This window comes from Tribolium madens, unplaced genomic scaffold, assembly GCF_015345945.1.
Source record: "Tribolium madens isolate multiple individuals breed KSU strain unplaced genomic scaffold, Tmad_KSU_1.1 Scaffold_91;HRSCAF=231;Tcas5.2_LG7, whole genome shotgun sequence".
Classification (NCBI taxonomy): domain Eukaryota; kingdom Metazoa; phylum Arthropoda; class Insecta; order Coleoptera; family Tenebrionidae; genus Tribolium; species Tribolium madens.
Genome location: NW_025401063.1, coordinates 7,536,533 through 7,551,783, shown reverse-complemented (window position 1 = coordinate 7,551,783; position 15,251 = coordinate 7,536,533). Strand labels below are relative to the sequence as shown.

General features: G+C 29.7%; 1 protein-coding gene across 1 annotated transcript in view; it reads right to left on the bottom strand.

Annotated features, from left to right (window-relative positions):
• The window catches only part of LOC123011004 (pikachurin), a 54,526-nt gene that overhangs the window by 36,047 nt on the left and 3,228 nt on the right, over positions 1-15,251 (bottom strand). The window contains exon 2 of the mRNA XM_044408248.1: positions 1,731-1,847. Coding sequence (XP_044264183.1) covers positions 1,731-1,847 — 117 coding nt within the window. The remainder of the gene's footprint in view (positions 1-1,730; positions 1,848-15,251) is intronic.

Sequence of the window (15,251 nt, the reverse complement as noted above, 5' to 3'; positions counted from 1 at the left end):
TTTACGTCTTATTTTGTGAAAATATATTGATTACCTATCAGTATTAATAATCAACATTAATGACTGTATTTTGAAAGTACGTATAAAAAATAACAATCATAAGTTTATTCTAGAAGTAGTAATTGAAGAGTCTTTAAGGTCAAAGGATTAGAAAGACAAGTTCAAACCCTAGAGCATGTTGCTAAAGAATGTTATACCCACAACAACTTATGTTAAGTTGACGAAAACTGCTTGAGGGAGTTTTAGAATTGATAATACAAGTGCATGGCCAAAATAGAAAACACAACTTGTGGAAACTTGTCCGCCTTTGATATTAGGTACTTATGAAATTGTCAGTTCAATTTCATTGTATAAATTGTGTAATGGAGAAAATTTCATATAATTTTGTTCAATCACACTAACACTTTATAATAATTTGATATTTTATTGTTGTATTTTGTATTTTGAACAAACGCAATATATTTGGAATTTTTATTAACAGCAACTTCCTATCTACATACATTTTATGCACAAAACTTTACTTGCGAAGCTTAAATGAAACTTTACATAAAAGTGCACTGCAGAGGTTGGAATACACAATGGTATAGATTATACAGAGTATCCGGAAGAACACGTTGAAAGAATTCGAGGGGTGGTTGCTTAGGCTTAGAAAAAAAGCTCCTGTGGACCTAAGCCCGGAAACGCTTCATTTAGTGATACCAAAAAAAATATACCTTAATTAGGAGCAGAAGATACTAGGGTCAATCTATTTAAGGCGTACAATTTTGCTTTGAAAAATTTTTTTTTAATTTTTTTGGCAGATTCGAATTTATTGGCTAATTTTCTTCTTTTTCTACGGTGCACCGTTTTCAAGAAAAAAAGAGTTTTTTCTTAACGTACAACCATTTTAATTTCGAAAAGCAATCCATGTAATGAGTTTGGGTTTTTTTTTCTTATACTATAAGCTAACAAATTACCCTTAGAAATCTTTTAAGGTTTTTCCGAACATCTGTACCTACATAGTTTGAAGGAATTTAAAACAAAAAGTAAAAATTAACCTTATATTTGAGAAAACTTAAATAACAAAAGTTTGGACCCCTTATTACAACTTTACATTCATAATTTAAAATTTAAATGTATATAAGTAGGATCAATCACTGAGTATATAAGTTCAAGAAGTTTCAAACTCTACATATTGCGTTGTTTCTTACCATATACTTAAATTATCAAAATTGTATTATTAAATTATCAAAATTGTATTATTAAATTATCCAAATACATTTACTACCTGTTTATGATAAAGAATGTGTAACACCAAACTTTGTAAGATGCTAAACAAACATAAACTTCTATTTTGCACCACGTTTCAAGTTTCAAGAGCTGAATCAAGCTTTAAAATTTTTTGCTCGAAACTTCAAAGTTTGCACAGTAAATTCAGATATTATTGCTGTCGTAAATACGACTTAGTGCAACGCATCTTATTAATTAAAACTTCAACAATAATTTAAAACTTTCCAGAACAAACCCCTCAAACAAATAAATCGCACCCGTTCAAATAGTCTGCGACATGATGTTCGTGGCATTACATGTCTCTCAATGAAAGCAAAACGAATAATAGTCTTTCTTACATTATTTCCGGGAGAGTAGAGACCAACCGACCGGATTCTACGTGCACGTTTTGTTTAAAGTTTAATTTTTCATACTCGGCAAATGCCACACGTACCATATAATTCCAAGAAAAAGACACTTACCATAGCAACTGTAGCCGTCTGCCCGGAGTATAAAGCCGGATTTGCAATCGCACTCGTACATGCCATCATGCAGGTCGTAGCACAGCTGTTCACAAGGACTTCCGCGGTTACAGCGTCCTGAAACAGAAACAGGACGATTACGCTAACATTCTACAAGCCAAAGTGTGGCAATGCCATCAGGATAATGCGTCTCAACGTCAAGACACTTGCAGCTAAGCGTATTATCCTCGATTCTTCAAGCCTTTTACAGCAATTAGACACCAAAGGCGGCACTTTTTTACCAAGACTGAGAAGTTCAAAGCTAGTGCTGTATAGCTTATTTAACACGGAACTTTTCAATCATTCACTAAAACTGTAAACTTGTTTAAACAGTGCAATAAAAAAATTAAATCAGAGTAGCAATTCTCATTTCTCTAGAATAATGGCGTTTTATGTTTGTACTTTATTTTACGCGATTTTTGCGACGCAACCGTATTTGTCATTCATTTAGTAGTAAAGAAGATAGATATAGCTTCTAACATATGTCGACTCTAGACTCTACTCATTTAATCTTTATTAAAAAACTTTTGTTGTCAACTGTAACAAGTTTTCGTTCGTTAACAATTTTTTTTTTAATTAGCAACGAATTTTTACCGACAAAAAATTGTCTACACCTTTTATCTTTGAAAAGTAGGACATTGTAAAACCTACCTGCTTTTCACAGTTAATTATCACTCACCCCCTTGCAAGTCATCTTTTGTCAAAATTGAGTATTATAAACGCGACTTTGAGCTCATTAATTAAGGAGATTAATGATGATGATAAAAAACAGTCGGTGGGTGGAGGTACAAGAACAATAATAATTAAACTTAATACACTTTTGCTTTCGTGTAAATTAGAAGTACCTCATTTTTTATGCCCTGAAATCCTGAAAGTTCATATTTAATCAAACTCGTACCTAGATATTAAAATCTCATTTGTTGATACTATTTTAAATACAAACAAAGGGAGCAGAAGTGAACAGTTGGTGTTATAATTGTTTTTATATCCACAGGGGTACATAATAAAATAAATATTCGTATAACGATTGTTAGGTGTAATTTGAACAGGGAAGAATAGAATCGCATAAGCTACCCCGGCGCGCTTTTTAACTTTCCAATGATATGGTGTATGTAAATGAGGCAGGGATCTGTATTTATTAAAAGGTCCCAGATTAATTAGGGAAGTTTTATTCCGTTGCGCTCTAGATCGCCAGAATTTTGAAGATAAACTGATATTTTTTCTCTAACTACGTTAATATTTGGAAAAAATTATTGCAATGTCTACGATTCCATAATAAGAATACCTACTTTAATAATACAATAACACTTTTACTGCATCATAAAAAATAAATGGGACGTGTGTTGTATCATACATCACGAACTTTAACACCGCGAGTAAAATTTGAATTTGGTTCGTGTCACGTACAGACTATATTCAAAAAGTTGGAGACAAATGATGCTGATTTTAGATCAGGATTTATTCGTTTTATATGAAAAACCAGTTTGGACTTTTATGATGTTAATCAAAATAATCATGTTTGGGGGAGTGGCTTTTTGCACATAAATAGAATAAAACAAATTGTGTTTGGGTTATTTCGACTAGAGTTTTGGTGTAGGTAAGCGCGGTTAAACTTTATAAATACTTTCTGTCTTTGACCTGGAATAAGCCTTTGATGTTTGTAAAATTATTTTGATTATGTATTTCCACAAACAATAAGGTTAAATTGGTTCCGTTGTAAAAACACTGTAGGATTCATTTTTAGCATTCCTAGTAAATCCTTTACACTTTCTGATGTTTTAACAAACTCCATTTAAATTTTAAATGTTCGCGTAATATTCATAAAATTAACTACGGCAAATACATAACCGTTTTCATAATCTACTATTTGCAAAGGCGAGAGAAAAATTCACATAATAAGGCGGCAAATCCAAATGAATTTTTAAATTACTTCTCACCCCGTCTGGGTTCAAGATAGTATCGCATTACTTGAGAGAATGTAATTCTTTGTTAAATATAAAGTAAATATTTCTTGAGATCCTTCCTGCTTCCGTCACATCGGATTTGTCACTTGCAGGCGCTCTTTTCAACTATGAAAACTGTATACCACTCGTAAGGTTCCATCTTCTAAAGAAATATTATGCAAGGGCGCTATCTTTCGACCATGTCGACGGAAATGAAAATTGTAAATATCTTAAGTGTCAGAAAAGAATACAGAAGAATAAAACAAAGCTTTTCTAAAAACGTCTCATTTAAGGCTTTGCAAATGTTATCAAAATTAAAACTGCTCACTTGTCACGGTACCAAATTAATACTTCGGATATTAACTTCCCAATGACGGCGTCTTATACATATATGAAAGAATTTAATAACAGATGCCGTTGGTGCCTTCAGTAGGTATTAACCCTCCCTCAACATAACGCTTAAGACTAATATAATGCTCCCCTTGGTCTATGCAAACTTAGAACATCCCTCTATTTTCAAATGTATGCCTGTAGATTAAACCCGGATTAGATAAGCAGTAATCTCTGTCGTCACCCTCAGCTATCTTAGATGTGGTGTATGTCAACTTTACCTCATGGAAATTCTAGTGTAATATTCTGGAATAGAAGAGTTTCCTACATTGAGGATCAGAGATTGCATGTGCAATTTATGAATATTAAACACAAATCACACTTCGAATAAAAAGCTCGTAAATGCAATATTTATTAATAGATTAATGTTTAAATTTCAAACGGTATTATTTTACAATGTGAAAAAAAAGTTTTTTTTATTTCAAACTTTTCTAAGCTCCAAGTTTATGCTTTTCTCAAATTGTATCATCATTATTTTACAGACTTAACTTTGAAAGGTTGGATTATAAGATTTTTCCACCCTAAGCATTAATATTTGCGTGAAGACATAAGCTTCCCTTGAGTATTATTTTAAGACGAAAAAATACCATTTCACTCAAAGTCAAAAAGTTTTGTAAGAAACAGAATTTGTGGACGAATTGCTGGAGGAAACTTAGAAAACTTAAAAAACAAATTGTCTAACTACTATTAATTTTCGACATTAAGATTAGGATCAGTACCCCAGAATAAAAGTATACTAAGTCACAAAACCACAAATACGAAATAATACGACTTCGAATTAAAAATTTAAAAATCCATTAGGTACGTTAAGTTAGAGTTAAGAGTTAATATCATTTAAAAATGCCTATCTTCGTAACTATCATAAATAGGATTTAATACTGTTTTACACCAGAAAGCTGGGAATAAATTGTACATAAATCTGTGAAAACCTAGTTTTCAAGAAATTTTTAGTTAGTACATTTTTATTCTGGAGTACAAACTTTAGAGCAAACGTAAGAATCGACGTTGTATTGCATCCTACTAGGGACCGAAAAGGTAAACTAGCTATATCAACAGAGCTGCCTGCTTCTTTTGGTCTCTGCTTCGACTGTTTAGAGAAGATTCGAGAGTTCTAAAAAGACAGAGATTATAAAAATCGCATATACTCGTACTTGTACATATATGCATGCTTGGAAAACAATTTGTGTATAATGTTCCATATCTTACCTACATACCAGTAAAAAATATCCTTCAAAGTAGGAATATAAAACCGATATTCTATTCTAGTAATTCAATTAATTTCTTCAACAAATCTCTAATTTGTTCTAATGTGCTGTCTTTAGTAGGACAATTAACCTCAAACATGTTCAACTGAAATTTATCATACCTATCAATTCTTCTAGAAAACTCATTATACTCAAAAGTGTATTATTTCTAAAGAAATATCACAAACCATTTGTGTATGCGAGTTTAGAAACATTATTTATTCCTGATGGTAGACCTGGAAATAAATCGTAAATCATTCCGTGTGTTTTTCCCTTGTTTGAGCATTCGTCTAATTCCAGAAAGTAGAAGTTATCATAAAATATAAAAGTTCTTAAAATAAAGCTGTTGAAGATGCAATTAATTTTCTTTTTTTTTGGAAACTCCAAACAAACGATTATACCAACCAGATTTTATGAAAAAAGATGGATAATCCAAAACGAAAATTTTATTATTGACAATAATCGTAGCAATTTCAGATGGGCTCTGATAAATATGCGATATATTTTTAACAGTTTGAGAATGAAAGATATAATTTTGCTTCATTAAGTTTATTTCGATTTAATTCTGCTATCCAAACGCATGTTTTGTAGAGAAGTCAAACATACCGGGAAGATATAAAAAGTTTTATATCTAACGATTTTCATATTCTAAAAATGTTCCTTTTTTCTGAATAACACGACGAATTAATTTTTATTACATATAACATTTTGTTCAAGAATTTGTTTAGTTATGACTAAACTTCATGACGTAAACTATTGATTGTGCAACTAAAAACCATTTATTTATATTATGAATTATATAGTAATTATAAAATTTAGTGTTTCGTAATTAGTATTGTATTAGTTTCTCACTACAATTAGAGTGCATTCTAAACAAATCCATATAGTAGTTATGTATGTTGGTAGAATTATAATGTAATGATAACAGTAAGTAGAATTCTCCTACATACATTTGAATATGTTTAATAATTTACCATGTTTTTGGGATATGTCAAATAACATTGTATGTATGTACCAGGTGAATAAAAAGTATGGAACTATACTCTACTCTAAGGATTACAACTATCTGCTTTATTTTTAATTTTTTCAAAAATTTTTTTTCACAAAAATTGCAATTTTGACAAAAAAAAAATCGCATAACTCAAATACAAAACAAAATTTCGTTCTGAAATTACAATCACATTTTTTATATTACTTTAATTTGTATTAATTATTATTTTCCGGAGGCAAATGATTAAAAATAAAACCGCTTGGTTCCATAGTTTATATTCACCTGTATATAGGTACACTATTAGAGAATATTAAAACAGATACAATAATATATGCTGCCTTATACATATGGTTTGATTTTTTGTAAAAGATTAATAAACTTTGTATTATTTCGAGTTTGTTAAGTAGTTACTTAACTAAACAACTAAACAACAAAATAATAATCTAAAATCGTGACTAGTACTATAATGTCTTTACCACACTAATTTCGGTGTTTATTTAAACCATCTACTAGTGAATTAATATACGTTAATCTCGTGGTCCATAAAAAGCCTCGACACTACAATCCTGTCGACATCAAGCTCCCAGTTTTAATTAATGACTCAGAATCTGCATGGCAAAACAAATTAATTATAAGGGAAAAAGCAACTTGGCGTTGCTATTATACAAATTCCGATTCAGTACAGAATCCAGTGCTTCATTACTGCTATTTATTACAATCGAGATGTTCGATCCGCTACTGGAACGATAACTCCGAGCCAAATGTGGCGGAATCGTGCTTGAAACGTGGACTGAATATCAATAACGGCTCTACTGCTGAAGACGGCGATATGTCTGAATTTTCATTTTCAACCGAGATAACCGATGGCAAAGGGCTATTTTGCTAGATTTGGTGCGCAACAGAATTGCAACAAATTGAGAGATCTACTTAGTTTTATTTTAATACATAACTCCTAGAAAAGATGTTTCTATAAAAATTTTGATAAAAACACATATTGAAGTTATATGTAGTTCAATAAAAAACTTTTCTCGTAACCCGGGTTCTAATAAAATACAAATTTATATTTGTTTTATAGATTACTGAATAATTTTTTTTTAATTTTGAGAAGTTTGACTTTGACAGTCATAAATTTTCCAAAAAATTTATACCAAAAAGTAGATAAAACACATCTACAAAAATTTTAAGTTTTTAAAGAAATAAAACACTAAAACTCTAAATTTCCTGTTACTAGTTAAGACAATTAAAACACCATTTTATCTTGTCAAAGCCATGTAAATTAACTTTGGGAAACGGTCTCAAATTTTAAAGAAAAACGAATAAAAAAGTGGTTACAAAGCTGTAATAGAAAAAAATTCTCCTCATTACGATGATTGTTAACTGCGCTTTTAAAACACTGAAAAGAAAATGGTTTAATTAAACCATTGAATTCGTTCGTAAAATAACAAGTCAAAGTAGTCTAGAATGAAAGTTAATTCAAGAGAAAAATAATAAAGTTCGAGTTTATAAATTACTTATTTTACAATTTCCACCGATTTATTTTTTTAATATATGTATTTTAAAATAATTTGACATAAAAATACCAATTTTCCAAATTTTTGTTCAATCAACAATGAATTTATTATGCTGTAGTTTAGTATCGTACATAGTTTGCATTTGTGGTCTCTTCATAATGCGAATATCCACTAGAAATTTTGTCATTGTAACAGTTTGTTTCACTACACAAATATGTAATTCTGGGTTGATATGGGTATGCTTTGTGTTGATTAGTTGGTGAATCCAAGTAACTACAGAATGGCTATTGCCAGTTTATGTTCTACTACAAGTTATTTTCAGTAATTGCTTATTTCAACAACGTTTTAAAAGTAACAAGCTAAAAAATTTAAACATTTTTACCTTGTCTTTCTAACTTATTTTTATTAAAATGTTATAATAATTTTATATTTTCAATTATCGAAATGTTGTATATGTAGAGATATTGTAATAGTGTGGTCACGAATGATGTGTAAAGTCAATCAGAAACCTATAACATAATATTAATGTCACATTAGTCATATCTCTCTGTTCAACATGCATCTGGTTATTAAATGAACTTATGCTCGTGTAGAGCATGTACACAGCGGCAAAACTGCCATTATTTCACAATAATTTAAGCTCACGCCATATACCTACAATAGACAACGTTAATTTGATTTATGACTAGAGATCATAGTGCAGTTAATTGATGACCCGTCAGCACCAAGTCACACCTCCAACAAGAAGGGTTCTTATATAACCATTCTATATTTCTCAAAGTGGAATTGAAAAAACTCCGGCGATATTGGAATCATCGCCGCCTCGAAGATTGGCACCGTTTTAGTTTGGCATGCAGATGGCTCCGGAATGTTGTTTTCTTTCGAAAGTTGGTACGTGACTGACGTCCTCTTCCTAATTTTCCAGATTGAATCGGGCCAAAGAACGCCGGCCGTGGCCGTTTCGGCCGGCATTATTTCGTGGCCCGTTTCCACGGAGACACGTTCAAACATTCGCATTCCACATTGGAATTGATTCAAGAAATTTGAACGGTTTCTACCCTTCGACCGCCTAATAATACACCAGGATATTAATGTAGGCTTAAGGTTGGGATTAGATTGGCATAAGCCTAGATTTTGATGTATGGCGACCGGTCCAAGTGTTTGCACTGAACTTTAATTGAGTTGCTCTTCGTACGATAAAAATGTAAAAAACATTTGCAAACACATATGTTGCTACTGTTGTTTTGATACGTTAGATACACATTATTTAAAAAAGACCGTTGAGTCTACAAAACTATGAATTTGTTTTTTTTTTTCAGAAAAGCTTTTGTGGCGAATCACTAATATAGAAAAACATAAATCAGATGTAAAAAAGGCCACGATAACCGGGATTTTTATCTTCTAATAAAGAACCATGAAAAAGAATTAGAAAGGAATGGCCGTTCTTATAATCTTGTTTCAGAAAACTGTGTTAATAATAATATAGTTGTTAGTATTAAACGTTTAATACAAAAGAGAAAATCATTTTAATAAATTGATCATATTGTCAAAAAAACTTTCTATTACGACTCATCGAAATGATTGATCGGAAATTCTGGTACACACCACTTAATGTCAATTTTATAGACATTGAATGATAGATGCCCTAATATAAAATTTACTAAAATGTCATTTTAAACCAATTAAATATACGAATTGTTTTCTGTAAAAAAGAAATCCACAACATCTGCCCAATCTAAGTTTGGTATTTCAAAATTTTCAAGTTTGAGTCTGATAGTTTATCGACCAATAAAAGAAAAGTATTTTCAGTAAGATAATTTCTCAAAGATAATAAAATTCTGGTAATACATTGGCCCGGAAAATTTCCAGGCATGAATCCCATAGAAAATGTCTTAAAAGTAAATTGGGGAAAGAAAAAATTGCAACTAGGGTTAATTTTATTAAGAAAATCATTCACCATCTGAATCACAATGAGAAATTATAAGAATCTCGTAGAATAAAAACTTTGTCAAAGACCATGGGTAGTTTATCCAAATTAACTTTTTTTTTAATATTCTGCACATTTAAGTAAATTAATCGATAAGTAAATAGATAAAAATGATTTACATAATTTGGAATAAACTGAATAATCACCAAAAAAGTCAGTATAATAATTTGGCCATAAACTGTAAATACTAAACTTGCAAAATCAAATCAAAAAAGTCTAAAACATTATAACAAAAGTTTTAATTAAAATATAAATAAAGTTTAAAGTATTTACATTCTTGACTTAATTGGATTTTATGTGATATCATTCAAAATTTAGCTACTTGTTTAAAAACCATGCTTAGTTAAGCATTAAAAAACTAAACAAAAATCAAGTTTGGGGTTTTTTCTTGTATTTCTCTTTAATACCCTACGTTTAGCAGTGTTTTACATCAAGCCTTGTTACTGCAAATCAAAAGACATGATATTTCAATTCAGACGTAATCATAAACAATAAGCTCTTAAACAATACATTTCCAAAACGTTAACAATTCTTATTAGTTAGTACAAGAACGACCTATTTCGAGAAGGATTATTTTATGGTTTGCAGGAATTCTCCAATGAATATAATGTTCAATTCAAACGTCTCTCGTAGTCTTCACTTAAATAACATCAACTTCTCTTTGTCCTGTAAACTAAATATACCTACCTGAGCATTGCCATTTTACAACACAATGTATTGGTTTGAAGATAACATGTATGCAGAACAAATTCCACTATATTTTGCGTTAAAGAATATCTATAAATAATTTTTTTAATATGTGACTAGAAGAGGGAAATTTTACGTTTTTTTTTAAGACTAAAGAATAAAATTTTTGCTTAGTAAGTAATAATATTTTTGTAAAAGGTTTGGAAAAAAGAAGGTTCATTGCCTGGTAATGGCATATAGATAGCTTGGTTGAATTATACATGACCGCTGGAGTGGAATTATTGATTGGTTCTTTTTTCAAGAAGCGCAAGTTCGCAACTCTAATTTATCCACTAAACATGGAAAAATGTTTCAGAAACGCGAGCTTTTCAGTCTAGCGAACTCTTTATGCTTTTTTCGGAGAAAGTGTTTCCACTTTCATGGACTCAATTTCTGTAAATAACACCTTAATGTAGGTATAACCTTAATTTGATAATAACTTACAGTTGTTTGAAGTATCTAAGTAAATAACTATCGGAAACTTTATAAAGTAATTACAAAATAAGGCAGTATATTTCTTCAGAATAAATGAATCAAGTCACGTCATTAATTTTGACTGATTTATGAACAAAATAATAAAAAAAAATATTCATTTCAAGTTTATATAATCTCATTAAAAGAATATTCTTTTAGCAGTGAGAGTTTAAGCTACATAAAGTCAATACTATGTCTAGTTCTATTAAAAAGTAAGTATAAAAACAAAACGGTTAAATTCCACATCAGCAAATCTCTTATCAAATAAGAAAACTCATGGGTCAGTTACTGGTTTAAAATGATGGATTTCTACTTCTTGCAAATATAAGATGAAATTTTAAAACAAGTCAAGAAATAAGTTCATAAATTCTTGTCACTTATTTTCATAGATTAAACGTGGATTTTATTACACACGTTCTACCTTTAGGAAATACAATAAAAATCACTTTTCAGACGTGAGAATCTTTACAGCTTGTATATAGCACTTTTTTCTTTTTTGTTCTTTTTAAGTCAAGTTTATAAAAGTTATTAATTAATAACCACTTTTAATATGAATATTGCTTTTACCAAGCAATGTTTCAGTGCCATAGTTTACTTTATATTTTTATGGTGAATTTGTAGAATGATTTAACCAATTTCATTTAAGAATAATTAAGAAAAAGAGAATTGTTCAAGCATTGATTGCAATAACTTTTAGAAGCCAACTGTAACGACCCACGAAGTTCTGATAAATGATCAATTTTCCAAAAGAACTTTCTCTTGTTACGAAACAAAAAGAGGTATTTAATTATTTAGCACAAAAACGCCACGTTCGATAGCTTCGTTCTTCTTTCTCGATTTACCCTTCCATTTTAGTAAATAAAATTAAATTAATCTTGGAACCGACTTAACAGAAGAGTGATTACACCAACCAACCAATTATTGCTATTACCTGTATTGACTGTAGAGGCAATCACGACAATTTATGGTTACCTTGCATGAAACAATTTATGATCAATATTGGTGACCATTGTCCTCAGCTAACACTACGTTCCAGAATAATTTATGACACAAATGGAGATATGTTCAGAGATGGCACATTTCCACAACAATTGTAATGCCATCTATTGATTAATTGCCTCTAATTGTAGGTAAATTCAAGCAAAAACAAATTTTTATATTCTATGAATTAGTTTAAAAATTTCAACAATTCTTAATATGCTTTGACAAATAATTTAAAAAGACTGTTACCAAACAAATGTCTCCTTTCTTTCTCTCAAAATAAATTACAAATTCAATATGGATGCGAAGTTGTTGTTTCTGACGTTCTCGCGTTCCTCTCAAAGCATGAAAAAACGCCATCTTTAGAACTAGAAATGCAAAAACACAAAAACCTCAAAGCTAATCAACATTCATCTCCTAACGATCTTTTGACTTTTCATGTTACAAATGTGATAGCTGGAAGTATAAGAATATCGATTTATTCTTATAGATTTCTGTAGTCTCTCATAGTAAAAACGTTGCTTCATACTACATTCAGTACAAACTATCAAATTTACTAACTTTTAATTTGCGTCAGTTGTTATGTCGAAATAATAAATAAAAGAGAGTGCCAACAGGCGGAAACAATGGCTTTCAGTTAATGGCACAAGTTGTTTTTCGAAATTAAACTTTTATTACGTTGTGTAAACGTTGGACCTGTCAGTAATTACCCAACAATCTCTTCATCAAACTCTCACAAACAACCCTCATTCTCTATAAGTAAACCGAATAAATGCGTTAAATGCAGTCAAATGTGCTAGATAACTGATTTACTAATGTATTGCAACAGGGCATTCAGCCTTTCATCAATTAAATGCTCCGGTTGTAATTTACAAACGCAACTAACCTTTGTAATTGTATCGTATGACAATTAATATTACAATTTACAACATAAATTTTAGGGTTGTTATAATAAATTCCAAATTGTTGCGGTTATTTATTTATTTTCTAATCTCTTGTTAAATCGTAATACAATAAACAAATTAATTAAAAGCATTGTGTGAAGTAATTTTATTACCGCACAAATAAAAACATTAATTAATCATTTAAACAATACATAGACGCAATAAATCATTAATTTATTATAAGTATTAAAAATGGACAATTTTATTTTATTTTTAATATTCTTCAATATTATAAACATACATGCTTGTGATAATAATTTATTCTTAGTTTCGTTTTCTTTGCACGTGTAGTTTTATGTTGGACTTAACAACAAACTTTCAAATGTATTTCTATAATGGTATTACTCTGTGATAATGAGGTGCACATTGGCAAAAACCCAACCCTTAACTCCTTTATCATTTACAGCTGCTATGTGAATTTATCAACAGTCAAAATAAAAACCCGGTTTAATACTCGACACAAAAACGCTATATAAATTATAAATTGTTAGCTATTTTTTATTTGTGATTGTAAATTTTTGGTTAAAAGACTAGATAATTTTTTATTTTTTCTGGTGTGTTTCTCAACTCGTTAAAAAATTTGAAAGTGAATATTAATTTAGCTTATACGCTCGTTCAAATAAAGCCAAATTGTAACTGCAGTTTTTTTAACATACAACTACAACTCTAGTGTTCACATCTTCTCTTATTTTTATTTTTTTCTAAACAATTCTGGTGGATGCGCCGGGTCACAAACTTATATTTTAGTTTATGTATACAAAAATTTCAAAAAATATTATTACATAGAACAGTTTTCAAAATCTGGCATTGATTTTTGTAACTTAATCGGTAGTAGATAGTCTATATCTTCTACATGTAAGCATCCTTTATTTACCTTTGCCTTCAGCTAGAGGCTGCGTTCTGCTTTCTAACTCCTGTTTGCCAGTGATGTATTTAATACAGATACCTGAATAGAGACGTTTGATTACACTAGATTGACGACGGCAACATTTGACTACATAGAAAGCCAGTGGAAATTGTGTTTTGAGGTATCTTCTCTTTTATGTTTGGCTCTTGTGTTTTCTACACATCAAAATCTATGTCTATTTAATTATTATTATTAAACAAGGCATTTTTTTGAAATCTAATAAAATATATATTACATTGTATAACATGTAATTTGCAGTGCTTCCCGCAATGTGTAATTTCTTCAATAAATTCCCAAGCAATAAAAATAAATCTGATATCAGCAACATATAAAATAACCATTTTCATTAGTGCAAAAGAGTAAAACCTATCGGAAAACCTATACAAATGTGCAATTTTTTACTTAGAAACAGTAACTGAAAAATCCTAACAATGTTTGCTGACTGGGAATACAAAAAAATTACTAGCTCCTGGATTAAAACAAAATACAAATAAAATTTGAAGCCAAATATTACTACATATAATGGAATAGTAAACCTAAATCAAATTCATAGCATTAACGTGCATGTTAATAATACACGTAATTGCTTTAAGAGTTATTAAATTATAATTTTACATTATCAATTATTACAGATCATTTACTGATTAATACTATGTATGTAGATTCTTGTGTTTCCATTAAAATGCACCAGCGTATTAATATTTTGGTCGATAATTTATGTATACATATTTTGCAATGTCAAAGCTTCTTTTAGTTAAAAATTCGTTTTATATGTTGCACAATTCAAAAGAAAGTATTATTAACTTTCATAAATAATATCAACAGAGTAATAATAAAAGTAAAGTTGCGCAAATCTCAAAAGAACTTAACAATTTTAGAATATTATTAAAAATCTTAAGTAAATTAAATTAAATATTAATTGACTTCTTTCCACCAGCTGTCTTAAAACCTATAATTAATTTTTCTTTCCAAAAACGTGTAATAAAGTAATGATATTTTCAAATATTAATAATACATATATCGTTCTAAATAAAATATGAGTGCACTTGGTTTAATACATAATTTATTCGCATGACAACTACTATTCACATAGTCTTCAAAGTAACACAAAGTTATACAAAACCACTTTATCCAACCACCAAAGATTAAAGAACACTTAGAGTCACTTTATGAATGACTATAAAATACTTTCCCGTAACTTATTTTATACATATAGACTACGAGTACTTCGTTCCATTAAAATGCTTTTCATGTTCAACTTGTGACGACATTTTAAACAAATTTCCTGTTAATGAATTTTTGGTTATAAAACTACTCTCAGTTTTAAAAAAAAGAAATAAAAAAAAAGAAAAACAAAAAAGATGTCATCAAACGTAGGAATATT